At 32.0% G+C, this 14,011-nt stretch overlaps 1 protein-coding gene across 1 annotated transcript in view; it reads right to left on the bottom strand.

The window, feature by feature from the left end:
* Positions 1-1,585: 1,585 nt before the first annotated feature.
* LOC123654407 (cardioacceleratory peptide receptor-like) overlaps positions 1,586-14,011 on the bottom strand; it is a 51,507-nt gene continuing 39,081 nt past the window's right edge. The window contains exons 5-10 of the mRNA XM_045590316.1: positions 12,566-12,661; positions 9,331-9,534; positions 7,681-7,782; positions 4,063-4,243; positions 2,635-2,779; positions 1,586-1,800 (exon numbers count right to left, since the gene is read on the bottom strand). Coding sequence (XP_045446272.1) covers positions 1,711-1,800; positions 2,635-2,779; positions 4,063-4,243; positions 7,681-7,782; positions 9,331-9,534; positions 12,566-12,661 — 818 coding nt within the window. The 3' untranslated portion in view covers positions 1,586-1,710. The remainder of the gene's footprint in view (positions 1,801-2,634; positions 2,780-4,062; positions 4,244-7,680; positions 7,783-9,330; positions 9,535-12,565; positions 12,662-14,011) is intronic.

The following is a 14,011-nucleotide window of genomic DNA, read 5'->3' as shown; positions in this document are numbered from 1 at the left end:
GTAAAACGAGTCGTTTCCAGAGCACAGGGACCGGGCAAAAATAATGTTAGCTGGGTTTTACGCGACTCTGTTATACATACTTTCTCTACCTTCCATGGTATAAACCATTTAGCACACCAAAGAACACGTCATATAAGCAAATTCTAATGGACGTTTTCAACTTACAATATTATAATATGTTAATTGCATATATTTTAAAATCATGGTATGCTTACCATAAAGTACATAGATACAAAGATATATCATCATCATCATCATCATTTCAGCCTATCTCAGTCCACTGCTGGACATAGACCTCCACAAGTTTGCGTAACTCATGAATAAGAAATTTGAACTCATGTGTAAGAAACAAACAAACAAAGATACATACATAAAACGAAAATAAAAACAGAATTGAAGCTATTTGAATTAAGACATCTTTTTAAATCTTAATATATATAAATCTCGTGTCACAATGTTTGTCCTCAATGGACTCCTAAACCACTTAACCGATTATAATAAAATTCACACACCATGTGCAGTTCGATCCAACTTAAAAGATAGGCTATATTTTATTTTGATATATTATGTTATTATTATATTTCAGAAAAAAATAAGGTGATACGAAGTTCGCCAGGTCAGCTAGTATGAATTATGAAACATTATACCGTTAAGATATCCTTCATATGTGAGAGTATGTTTGGCATTTAGACATTTTTTTAACACTTATGTGCCCTCATATTATTAAGCGATCTAGTTATATCTCAAATAATAACCGCCAGTTGATTTTATTAAGTCCGTGCAGTAATTATTATTGACCAGAACTTTTAAAAGCTTTACTCAAAGCTTCACACGATATTGATAAGATAGACTAGGTTAATCGTACATTTATAGAAATCATGTTTTTATATAATATAGTATAGTTTAAGGGTTCCATTTTTACGAATAAACGTACAGGCGAGATGCCAGAAGTTAAACAAAAACAAATTATTGACTCTTATCCATACAACTAGCTGTACCTCGCGGTTACAGGTTAATTTTAGGAAAATAATAGCCTTCTTCGGTAAATGGGATATCCAATAGAAAAAAATTTCAATTCAAACCAGAACCTGAGATTAGCGTAGTGAAACAAAAACTTTTCAGCTTTATAATATTAATATAGATAAATAATAAAGGAAACGAATACTTAGCTAGATGTTAATACTCAGGCAGCCGAGTTAATATCGTGTAGCTACCGTAACCATTGGTAATATTTGACTGTTTACTTTTTTGGTACATACTTTAGAAATTTCATGCAGTATTTGTGACTTAAATTAACGCTTATCGCTTATATTCAGCTGGGTGATTAGCGATAACATATGGAATTAGATGTTATTGAACTGGCCAGTTTGATATAGCGTATTTATGTATATTTTGTGTGTATAGATATTTACTAAAAATTAAATAACATAACAGACAATATCCTGACTTCGGAAACTGTTAAATGATGTCTAAATGATAGCTAATTTTTCAGATATTTTCCAATTTTCTACACAATTTCCTTTATTATTTATGATAAGAAATACTGAAAAAAATGCCCGACTTGGTTCAGCTTCGAGTTTCGCGCTTAGCAACATATAACGATTAAATTGTATTTATATAGATAATACATCTAACCAAGTTTATAATAGTTCCTTCTCAGCAGTATAAAGGCTAGAGCATGACGTCACAGGAGCCCGCGGCGGCGCGCCGTCAGTCCCGCGGCGGCAGCAGCACTAGCAGCTGCGTGCGGCGTTGCTCTTGAGCGCGCGACACGCTGCCACTACGTGTGCGGTTAAGCATCTGGAATTACAGAAATTAATGGGTTTTTTTTTCAATTTTTTTCCCGCGCATTTCTTTGGAAAATAATTGTGTTTGCTGGCAAACGAAAAAAATCGACTTCAATTACATCGATAAGTAATACAACGTAGGTAGATGGAAAAATAGTCAAGTAAATACGCATTATCAAAGTACTCCAAAAGTTGTAATCAGATCTCGATGAAATTTAAATGTAACCCTAGGATACACATCGGCTTTCAATTAAATTAAAAATCAACAAAATCGGTTGACCCAGTAAAAAGTTATGTGGATTTCCGAGGGTTTCCCTCGATTTCTCTGGGATCCCATCATCAGATTCTGGTTTCTATATCATGGTACAACACAGGGTACCTCCTTTCCAACAAAAAAAGAATTATCAAAATCGGTTCATAAACGACGAAGTTATCCCCGAACATACATTAAAATATATATATACGGTCGAATTGAGTAACCTCCTCCTTTTTTGAATTCGGTTAAACATACAGACAAATCAACATCAGAAAAAAGTTCTTAATTAACACAATTAAAGAAAAAAAAATTGAATTAAGAACCTTTTTTGAGGTCGTTTAATAACCACCAAAAAACTATAAATGAATGGCTAAAGTCAGTATATTTGAAGAAAAAAAAACAATTCTTTTCAATTAGAAACACGACATGTTTCAAAATGATTGAACGTTATGACGATGAACGATTCTGAATGAAAGGTGTACCTTTAGTGAGTAAAACGAATCGGCTTTTTTTAACTGGGTTTAATAGTAGTAAATATTCGTAGTAGTTGTATTAGTAGTCGAAGTAGTAGTAATAGTAGTAGATACATACGGTGGCTACGGAGTGAGATCGACGCGCATGCGTAGAGCTTAAGAGATCAGAGTTAGCGGTAGAGTCGGAGCGCGAGCGCACAGTGCCGCGAACGTGCCGTCTGCGTCTGCGTCCACACCACAGCCAGCGGTAGGGCGGCACGCGCCTGAAATATATATGTGGCCTGATCACTTTAGGCTGTAACATCCCACTACTGGGCATAGGTCTCTTTATCCACGTAGGAGAAAGACCGAGTTTCATCCACCACGCTGCTCCACTGCGGGTTAGCGGATATATTCCCAAATATGAGTAACGATTGCTATCAGGTGTATAACAACATTACACGTATCTATTAAAAAAGTATTCATTAGTGTTACACGATACACGCACACGTGTGCCATACTTTGTTTAGTAACGGAGAAAGTTGAAAAGTTAGTAGCTTTATACAACATCATCATCAAAAAAGTCATAGAGAAATAAATGAAAGTATACTATAGCCGAAATCATACGTTAAAAAATATGGCAGTAGTCAGTACAGATTATTACTAGGTATTTTTAAAATAGACACATTTGAAAAAAAAGTTGAGCAGACATAGGTAAAAGGGATATTAATAACCGACTTAACAGTAAAACTCAGATGACTCGGCCATCACCACGACACTATCGTACACACGACGATAATTTTATAAATAATCATTATTTAATTATGTAATTTTGTTGTGTTTTTGCATATTTAGGTTGTAATATCGATTCTGATATCGCAGTTAAATGGAAGGACGCCAGTTTAATAGAACGTTGTATATTATTTAGTAATCTTAAATATCATTGGTGACACATATGCATAAATACACATGACAAAGTATAAATGTGGTTTTTACTCTCGGTTGCTATACAAAAAACTCTATCAAAAGTTTATTTTTCTTTTCTTATATATTATGAATACATAACTTAATATTATTTTATTAAAGCAACATTTACTTAATAAACACGTATTTACCTACATATATAACATCATCTTCACAGTACGAGCATTTTTTTTGTTATTATATATAACATAATTTATGTTACCCATTTTACCGTTTCAAATCGATTTACTTTACTATCTTTTTTTTATATTATTTTATGTTAATTATCATTCATGTTTCGATAGACTAGTAAACTTTTTTTAAACGTAGCCTTAGATTAAAGCGCCTAAAATAGAACGTAAATGGCATAAAGTAAGCAAGCGATTAAAATTATTAAAATTACATTAAAAAAATCTTAAATAATTTTAAAATCTATCATGAAGAATATAAGTTTATATAGAAAAAAAAATCTGTTAAGTAAATTAATTTAGGCTCAGTCACTCTTTTTATTTCGAACGTGTTGAATAAAAAAAATGTAACTTAGGTTATTGTTTAACTGAAAGAAATTTCATAAAAACTTTTGTAACAAAAACCTTAAACTCACCTTAAGCTTGTGTAAATGTGTGGCGAAAACATGCAGCATATTAAGGGGTTCGCTGCAGAATTCAAAGGGGCGAGGCTCTGGATGAGAGTGGCTATGGCTAGATTAGTTTGTGTCAGCGGTATCTGGTTGTATACTTGTAGTAGATCGAACACGATGTAAGGTGACCAGCAGAGAACGAACACTGAAAAAAGAGACAGCATTTATATAGAGGGAGCAAAAATGTAAACGTTATTTTTTTTTTGGTACCGGCTATATTTATAGATACTAGCCTATTAGTTTAGTTAGTTTAGTTTGTAGTGGCTCTACTTTTTACTCCAGAGGTAATGTATTCGACCTCACCCTGAGTCTGGGCTTAATATGTATATTTATTATGTATTACTTATATATATGTTTATCACAAAAAATACGTAGCTATATCAGTCGGTTATTACACAAGCATTTAGGGATGTTCTTGTCTATAAATTTAAAAAAATCAAAAGAAAAGAAAAGGTAACATAAGCAAGCATATAAATGTAAAAAAAAAAATAACGGAGTAACAGAATTTTAAAAACATTATACTTTTTACGTTTCATCTAAAACTTGTTTATCTAACATACGGTGAAGAGTTTGAATACAGTATTTCTTCCTTAGCAAGCAACTCCATCAAGACGTTCGAGTGCGGTGCATTGCAAACAAAAACATATAAAGCTAACACTGAAATGTTTCTCTCAATTTGAACAAGTGGAGGGCATATTTTCTATATATTTGACCTAGTTTATCCTTTTAATCCATGGGATTCCAAATCAAACTAAGTTAACTAAAGTAGTCCAACTAAATCAAGCTAACTTATTTGTGCAGGCCGATTCCAAGCTACTCGTATACAAATTATAGCCATAATTTAGTTCAAACCTATTGCTTTTTGCTATTAGGTTTGCGTCACATGAATGAGACCACCCTATTTTTATTTTTTAAGACATGAGACGAAATAAATATATTACAGTGTTGTGTTGAAACATATTCAGGAAAGTGAAATTTAATTATAAACAATCAAACATCTAAACACTCAGCGATTGTTTGACACGATGGTAGGAAGTAATTATTTAAGTAAGACGCATAATATGAGGGTCCTATTCATGTGATGCTGTGTTTGTATTATTTATTTAGCTATGTCTGTTGACTGTTATCTAAATCGAACCATCATCGAAGAGACAACCATCTGTGTACATTAAACATATATTTATTATCAATATACGAATAAGTTCAAATTTGACTGTGTCAAAGTTTTCTTGTTAGCGTAATGAACAAAGACGTCACAACTTTTCACATTAAGGTCAACATTGGCGATTTAACGAAAAGAAGTTTAAGTAATGTGTTTGCTCGCAAGCGAAAAAAAACAAACCGACAAAAAATGTTTAGAATTCCTAATGTGTGGGTAACACAAAAATAAAACCGTACATATTAAAAAAACCGACTTCAACGGTCATACAACGTAGGTAGTCGGTAAGACAGTCAATGCTGCAACTTGCTGTGTGGTTACGGCATTAAGAATATAACCACCCCCACTCTTCCCATGGGTGTTGCAAGAGGCGACTAAGGGATAAACACAGTTCCACTATCACCTTGGAACTTAAAAAGCCGACCGATGACGGGATAACCATCTAACTGCTGGGTTTGAAATACACAGGCCGAAGATGGACAGCAGCGTCTTCGGTGGGACAAAGCCAGCCCTGCGGTCGCCAACCCGCCTGCCCAGCATGGTGACTATGAGCAAAACACATGAGTTCACTGCATTTTTGGCGTGGACTTGTGGAGGCCATTTAAAATTACATTACAAGTACCAGCTTTCGATTGAAATAACATCAAAATTGGTTCACCTAGTAAAAAGTTATGTGCTACCACACATTTAAAAAAGCCTAAAATCCTCTATCTATGTTTATCTATTAAAGTTAATGTGGTTTTCCCGTTACTTTGAATGGAAGACAGCCATTTAGATGTCCATATTTATTTATCTTAGTAAAATAGCTTTACCTCATACCTCAACTCTAAATTAGATGATTTTTTTTAATTACCGCCTTTTTCTGTGTTATTAGCGCCGCTTAAGTAGCCGTAGGAAAGTATGTAATTTACATAATTGAATTACAATTACATCATGAATTGAATTAAGCTTCAAAAGGAGTCATCTGTCTACGCTGGTAAATTTAATATTATAAATAGTTATTCCACACAAGTCTAACAAGATAGGCTGTTAATACAGTAATTTTTAGAAATATCGTGTATCTATATAGGTACATACGGATATAATATTACGAAAAAAAAAACAACAAAGACATAATAAAACTCTCTACGTTAGTAGTTCACGCCCCAATCTAACACGTAGGATAGTTTTTCCCGATGAGATGACTGCATCCTCAGGGGACACCCAAAACTTCTAAATTGAAGTTTACGAATAGCAACGTCATCTACTACATGACTAACAAAGTTTTATTTTGATGTTTCTTAAATAAATATTTCTGTTCAATATAACTAAAAATGAATGGCCAAAATATTTGTACCCGAATAAGTTCCAAACAATTACACAAAATAGACAATTCTTTTTTTATTCGTTATTAATAAAACAAGTTATCTCAAAATAAAAAATAAAAATAATATATCCACAAAAAAGGCTGTACAAATTACATGCAGTGCCGTGCAAGTTTATAATAGAAATTAAAAAAAAAATCAGAGAGATAAAGACACGTAATTAGAACGAAATCCGTAAATGAGTACGACACTAATTTGTCCAGAAGTTATTTCTCTATAAATTTGACGTTGTTAGTTACGAGAAAGAAAGTTAGGACATCATAAAAAACATGTTACCAAAACAACAGATGCGTAATGTAAAATGTCAGGAAGTTTAAGTAACACACTATTAATGTATATTTGATCTTGAACTGAATTGAGGCCGGTCATTTTTATTTTTAAATATTCAGAACGCGCCTCATTTAATCGATGTTAGTGACGTAAAAATATCAAACGTGCCCGTTAGTCGGTTAATAACAATATATCATTTATAAAGCTTTTTATGTTTCGTCGTGTCTTGTTGAAATAAATTATTTGACATTAATTTCAAAAAAATTACTTTGTAGTATTAACTGGATACCACATAAACTGCACATATTAGTTAAAAGTTAGTTATGGGATATAAAAATGTTTTTAATTTTAACTTTAAACTAGCTTTGCCTTGTGGTTCACACGCGTTAATTTGAGGAAAAAAATAGGCTATAGTCGTTTAATTGTCTTATAAGTCGAACCTCGGTAAATGGGTTATCCGACACAAAAATATTTTTTTATTCGAACTAGTAGATCTTGAGATCAACGCATTAAAAAAACAAACAAACAAACTTTTCAGCAATATAATATTAATACACACACACACACACACACACACACAAACACACACACACACACACACACAAACACACACACACACACACACACACACACACATATATCATAATAACTATTCATAGAAGCATTGCCCTGTGTTTTTTTTTCCTATTTATATATGATTCACTGTATCTCTGTACTGTACTGTATAATCACACCCACATGAAAAATTTCACACCTATTAACGACAAATAAATTCAATTAGTAACTTACCAAAAACAATCACAAAAGTCATCTTGACACTTTTGATTTTAGCTCTCGGTATTAAACCGCGGGAGCTGGCGCGTCTCGAATCCGGGTCGCATTCCATTTGCCCTGAAAAATTAAAAATTCTACGTTTTAATGTAGTTTATTTTTATTTTAACGAAATTCGTATTTCTTATTCGGAATTTAAAAAATTAGCTTTGTGGATTAATAATAGAAACGAATTAAATGAGATGTCATTTACTTATCTTTTCATTTATTATTTTAAACATATAACATTTTTTATTTTATTAACATTATTTTTATTTCTTTGTCTTATCATAGAATAGTATTTTTCAAAGTTGCAGCTACGAATACATAACCTCTATACAACAAAAACATACGCCACGCTACGGCCTTGTTACTTCAAACTTTATAATACAACAATACTCTATCAAGATATGAGTATTTTTCGAGAAAGATACGCATACTTATATCAAACTATTTTACAATAACCTCTTTTTTCTAAATATTTAAATATTTCATTTTTGTAAATCATTTTATTAATATTAACGTTTTGCTACGTACAACTTTTTAGATTTAAAGTTACAATTTAATACAGAATAGTAACCACTACAAATGAACTACGCAATGTTAGTAAATTAACAAAGATTTTAAGAAATTAAATGAAAGTATTCCACTTCGTGAAGACCTTAACTTTAATTTTAATGTATTTATGCAACTTATGTATCATATGTTCAGATCGGAGCAATGTGTCAACAGGTCTAGTATCTTTTCACAAACTAATTTACTGAGACATAAATATGATTTAATAAGAGATTAAGTCTATATACATTCTCATTCATCACTCTTTTTTGAACTTCGAAAAATATTTTTTATAGTTTAGTCTGTATCAATTATTAAAATCTCAATGAAAGCTTTTTGGTTACTTCAAAGTCATACTATATGCAATTTTATAATATATTGTTTTATTGTAAATACTATACCAGTGATATGATTTTTTCGTGTTATTTTTAAAATATACGTTATGCTTAATAATAATAAAGTCATTAGCAACCTCCCAGATGTGTCAAATCTGTTTCCTGTTACAACAAAGAAGCGTTTGTTTCCTGTCAACTCAGCATTTCGACATTTTCTTGTTATCGTTATATTTTCATTTCAAAAATATAACATTAAAAAGATGCATCATTTTTCGATCAAACATTGTGCCCTAATTGTATCGTAATTTATCTTTTTGTGATAGAATAAAAGTTACAAAAGTTCGTTCGATCCTCACACAATTTTAGTAAGTGCAAAAGTTTTCTTTAATTTAGGATAACAAATGAACTTGACCTTTCAAATAAAGAACTGTACTTTTTTGTATTAAAAACTTTTGTTATTACAGTAAACTATTGTGATAAATCTTCTTTCGTTTAACTAAGTGCGAAAGGCTGATGTGATGATGTGATGTGATGAATAAATTAATAAAAAAATCTTCTCGAAAAATCCAGAATCCTAGTAACATCAATTAAACGAGTAATAGTTACATTAAAAATATTGTATACTTTAATACTAATAATATAATAGAACAAACTAACAATATTTCTGTGAACAAATATTTCTGTTTTATTAGTTCATCTTTTATCAGATTTTGATTTGTGTTTATGATACGTAACTTACCATTCCTTAAAGTCTTTGTTCTTCTAGAATTTATTGGTGGGCTCATGACGACTGCCTTGCTTTTTGTCCAAATAGTAAGCACTATGACAGTGTAACAAGCGGCAATGGCTAACGCTGGCAGCACGAATATCATAACAGAGACCAACGTCATCCAGATTTGCCAACGTCGAGCTGTGCCCAACTCTATCCAGCATTGAAGCTGACCTGAAAAAATCATCGTGAAATATTTAAGACGAACAGTAACAAAATCTGATATGAATCTCACTATATTTCTTTTACTGTCGTTTCCGGTATCAGATTCTATTATCGCGTATGAGGATTTGATTTATTACCCAATAGTAGGTTTAGGAACTGTATATTTTATACTTAAGCGTTTAAGTTAGTTATGTTTCAAATAAAACAATTTTATTTATTCTTGTCGATTTGACTTTTGTTTTCATTAAAAGTTGTGCAAAATTATGAAAAATTACGAAAATTTCGTTTAACAGAAAAAAATTAAATAACGCACACTACGTATGTTTTTTTTTTGAGTTTATACCCTTTTTGGTGCGTTAGGGAAAAATGATCAGAGTAAAATTTTACGATGCGCGCACACGCCGTTACAAAAAACCGACACCCTGAAGTTAGCTAGTCAACGAAGAAGAAGTTAGCAACATGAAGTTAGCTAGCCAATGAGGTATACCTTCTTACGAGCGTACTAGTGATCGTTAAAAATGTATATCCGCGGACACGGATCCGGATACGGATATTTAGTGTCTATAGTAATACAGATATCCGGTACATCACTTGTGCGTACTTAAGTACACACTCACTTTTTTATTATTTAATTCTAGTTATTAAAAATCAATCGTACTTCAGTCTTTAATTATATAACTAGTTTAAATAGAGATTTAGAAATATCATCATTACAGCCTTTACAGTCCACTACTGGACATAGGCCTCCACAAGTTTACGCCAAAAATAGCGTGAACTCATGTGTTTTGCCCATAGTCACCACGCTTGGCAAGCGGGTTGGTGACCGCAGGGCTGGCTTTGTCGCACCGAAGACGCTGCTGCCCGTCTTCGGCCTGTGTATTTCAAAGCCAGCAGTTGGATGGTTATCCCGCCATCGGTCGGCTTTTTAAGTTCCAAGGTGGTAGCGGAACTGTGTTATCCCTTAGTCGCCTCTTACGACACCCACGGGAAGAGAGGGGGTGGCTATATTCTTTAGTACCGTAGCCACACAGTACACAGTAGAAATATACACATTATAAAGCTTTTTCGTATAAAATTAAGTACGAAATTATTACACTGAATAAAAAAAGAACTACTTTTTTTCGTACTATCAAAAGAACATTTGTTTAAGCAAAACCTTTCGAAAAACAAAAGACTGTAAAATATGTTCACAACACCAACATCGCTTTTTGTAACATTTTAATTTTGTTATCACATAACGCAATTTAGTTAATCACATAATTTTAAATTACCGACATTTATAGTTAAATAAAACTTTAATTAATTATCATTTCATCAAAACATAGTTTAAAATTATTGTAATTACTGTAACGAAGTCAAAATAGATTTATGTGTACTTTTGAATAACGTTTCAGATTCGCAGTAATGTAAATGTAAACGACCTTTCAAAATAACGTGAAAAGTTAAAATTCTTTGAAGCATTTTCTGCTAATGTTGACTCGTCTGGTCTCAAGAGAAATAAATGATAGTATCAAAAATCTTGAATACGTTTCGAATAAATAGTCTCGAACACCTCTTTAAGTCTCTAAAATGGTATTTGAGGGGACTGTGCGCATATATGTAGAATAAGTAAATTAATTACTTAAAGCAACTCTCGTGACTGGACTCCTTTTTATATTATTTTATATGACTTAGAAGATAAATGAACAGACTTTCTATATTAAATTGTTTTGAAAAAATATTGACGTAAGAAAAAATCAATAAAAACGTTGTGTATTGTTTGTCAAATTTGCTAAGCTTTAATTATGCTTATACAAAAATAAATAGATTATAAATTAATAAAAAAAACATATCAAAAATATTTTAAAGAAGATACATGTAACACAGAACTAAATGCTTTTAAAAACATTTTTTTCAAAAAGTTATGCATCGAGACTCAAACCACTACAAGTTTGAAGAGTTGCAGAATCTTTTCAGAAGTTATTGTGAATTCACGACAGAAATATAAAAGTGCTTACACGAGCATAAAAGGATTAGATAGGAGGTCGACTCTCAATACATTTCATGAAAGCTGAGTCAAGATTTGACACAAGATTTGCATTTGCGGAGGTATACAGTAGCTCTTTTGTATGCAAAGTAGCTGAATAAAAAATATTTAACTTATAATTTACGTACACTAAAACACATATTTTATATACTCGTATAAAGATTATGTTTTTACTTTACTTTCAATGTATTATGCCACACATCGAAATAAAAGATTTGTCAATTAAACTGGACATATTCTTAGCTTTTTCTCATAAATAACATGTAATGTAGTGTGTATGTATGTATCTATGTATGTATGTACTTATATGTATATGTGTTTAAGTAAATATATTCACACGTTTATGTTACAATTCGTACACCTACACCGACACAATACCATCTTCTCTGCCCCTAGGTTGCCTGGAAGAGATTGCTTTTCAGCGATAAGGCCGCCCTTTGTACCTTATGATACTCTGTTAAAACCAATCTGCTATGTAATCTTTATTGTAGTGGTAAGTTATCATTAGCGTAGCTGGCTTGAAACGACTATTACTCATAAGTATAAAACAAATTGTCTGTCACCTATAATTAATTCATTAAAAAATTATAATTTAAATTTGTAAAATTACGATTCAAAAGTGCTTTCGAAGTCTCCTTGAATAAAGTCATTATACACATACAACATAACACAACATAATAAAAATTATTATTTTAATTGATATTGTATTAATTTGTTGTTCTGTTCCTCAATGAAACTTCACTTAAGCTACATTATGAGAACGCAATGACTTCTGTATTAAATACGACATCGAGATGTTAGTTGTAGTCTTTATTTTTTATTTTCCTGACTCACACAAAGACATTCTAGCAGGTGCATCGGGGTATAACCACGATATATATATATATATATATATGTATATATATATATATATATATATATATATAATGTTCATAGTGCTATTAATATCAGTCATTATTTCCAAAGTCACAAACGAATAAATCTTTTTTCCTAATAATGTAGTATATAACTCACCTTGTACTTCCCTCACTTCGTATAATATGAGAAGTGGAATGGAGAACACTATACTGATCAGCCAGGCAGATGCGATGAGTCCTCTGGCTCTGTTCCCTATAGAAATTAGAAATGAAAAGCAATATAAGTGAATAGTTTTATATGCCTCAACATCTAAACGCGGTCAACTGCTAAGGGGTTAAAATGTATTATAACTATTTTTACGCCGCGTTGGCGCAACGGTCACAGCACTGGTTTGTGGCTGTTGCGCTGGCGGTTACATTGCTTTCCAAACCATGCCTCGGAGAGCACGATAAGCCATCGGACCCGGTTGTTATCAAGTACACCTAAGAGCGATCGTTACTCATAGTAGGGAATATATCCGCCAACCTGCATGGTAGCAGCGAGGTGGATTTAGTGCTGATCCTTCTCCTACATGGGGAAAGAGACCTATGCCCAGAAGTGGGATATTACAGGCTAAAACGTAATTATTATTAAACATTTATATGTACAGCTACACCAAAAATATGTGTTTATATCTGCCAACTGTTACCTATAAAACAGATGTTAATTTGCCTATCTCAGGAACAGACGACCGTGTGTGTATGTTAAAGATATTTATATATTATATTATAAGATAAGATGACAAGTTATAAAATATTTTATGTCTTCCGCTTCAGTTTTAGAAGGATGACGTATTTTATTATTTTCATTAATTCAATATAAACTTATTGTATGTCACAAGAAACATTTAGCGGATGTGTCGTCTGAAACAAAATGTGTTTTCGTATATCAAATGAAAAACTCTCTCAAGCGTGACAGTTATAAGATTAACTCATATGAAGAAAACAGTTGACGTACTACGAGTATGTATTTCATTTCTAAATAATCACATTTCGTTTGTTTCAAAATATTTAATAAAATACATCAATACATATAATGTATATATACATACGTATACATATACATATATGGTCGAATTGAGTAACCTCTTCCTTTTTTGAAGTCGGTTAAAAAATGTAATGAGTCGCTGTCTGTACATTTAGGACATATGATTGTCAGAATTTTTGTCTGTTTGTGTGTGCGTTTGCGCACGCTAATCTCAGAGACGGCTTATTCGATTTAGATATAGTTTTTATTTATATATTGTGGCAAGCTTAGATTAATATTTAGTGTTTGTTTCGTGTCAATTGTTTCATAAATAAATAAAAAATTATGCCAATTCAAGGAGTCACGCTGAACATGTAATGTCCCTATTCCACGTGGACGAAGTCGCGAGCACAACTAGTAATATAAGAAATGTATTGCATTAACGTACCACCTAGCCAAAATAACGCAAGGTTTTAGTAGTTCGAAATTGTTGGCGTACGAGATTGTTTACGACCGATATTAATCCCCTTTGATTTTGGTATCTTTGATTTTGGTGGTTGGAAAAGATGAAATACAAATAAGAAGATGTAATTTAGT

This window comes from Melitaea cinxia, chromosome 6, assembly GCF_905220565.1.
Source record: "Melitaea cinxia chromosome 6, ilMelCinx1.1, whole genome shotgun sequence".
NCBI lineage: Eukaryota > Metazoa > Arthropoda > Insecta > Lepidoptera > Nymphalidae > Melitaea > Melitaea cinxia.
Note: the sequence above shows the minus strand (reverse complement) of the source record. Positions and strands in the feature narration are given on the sequence as shown.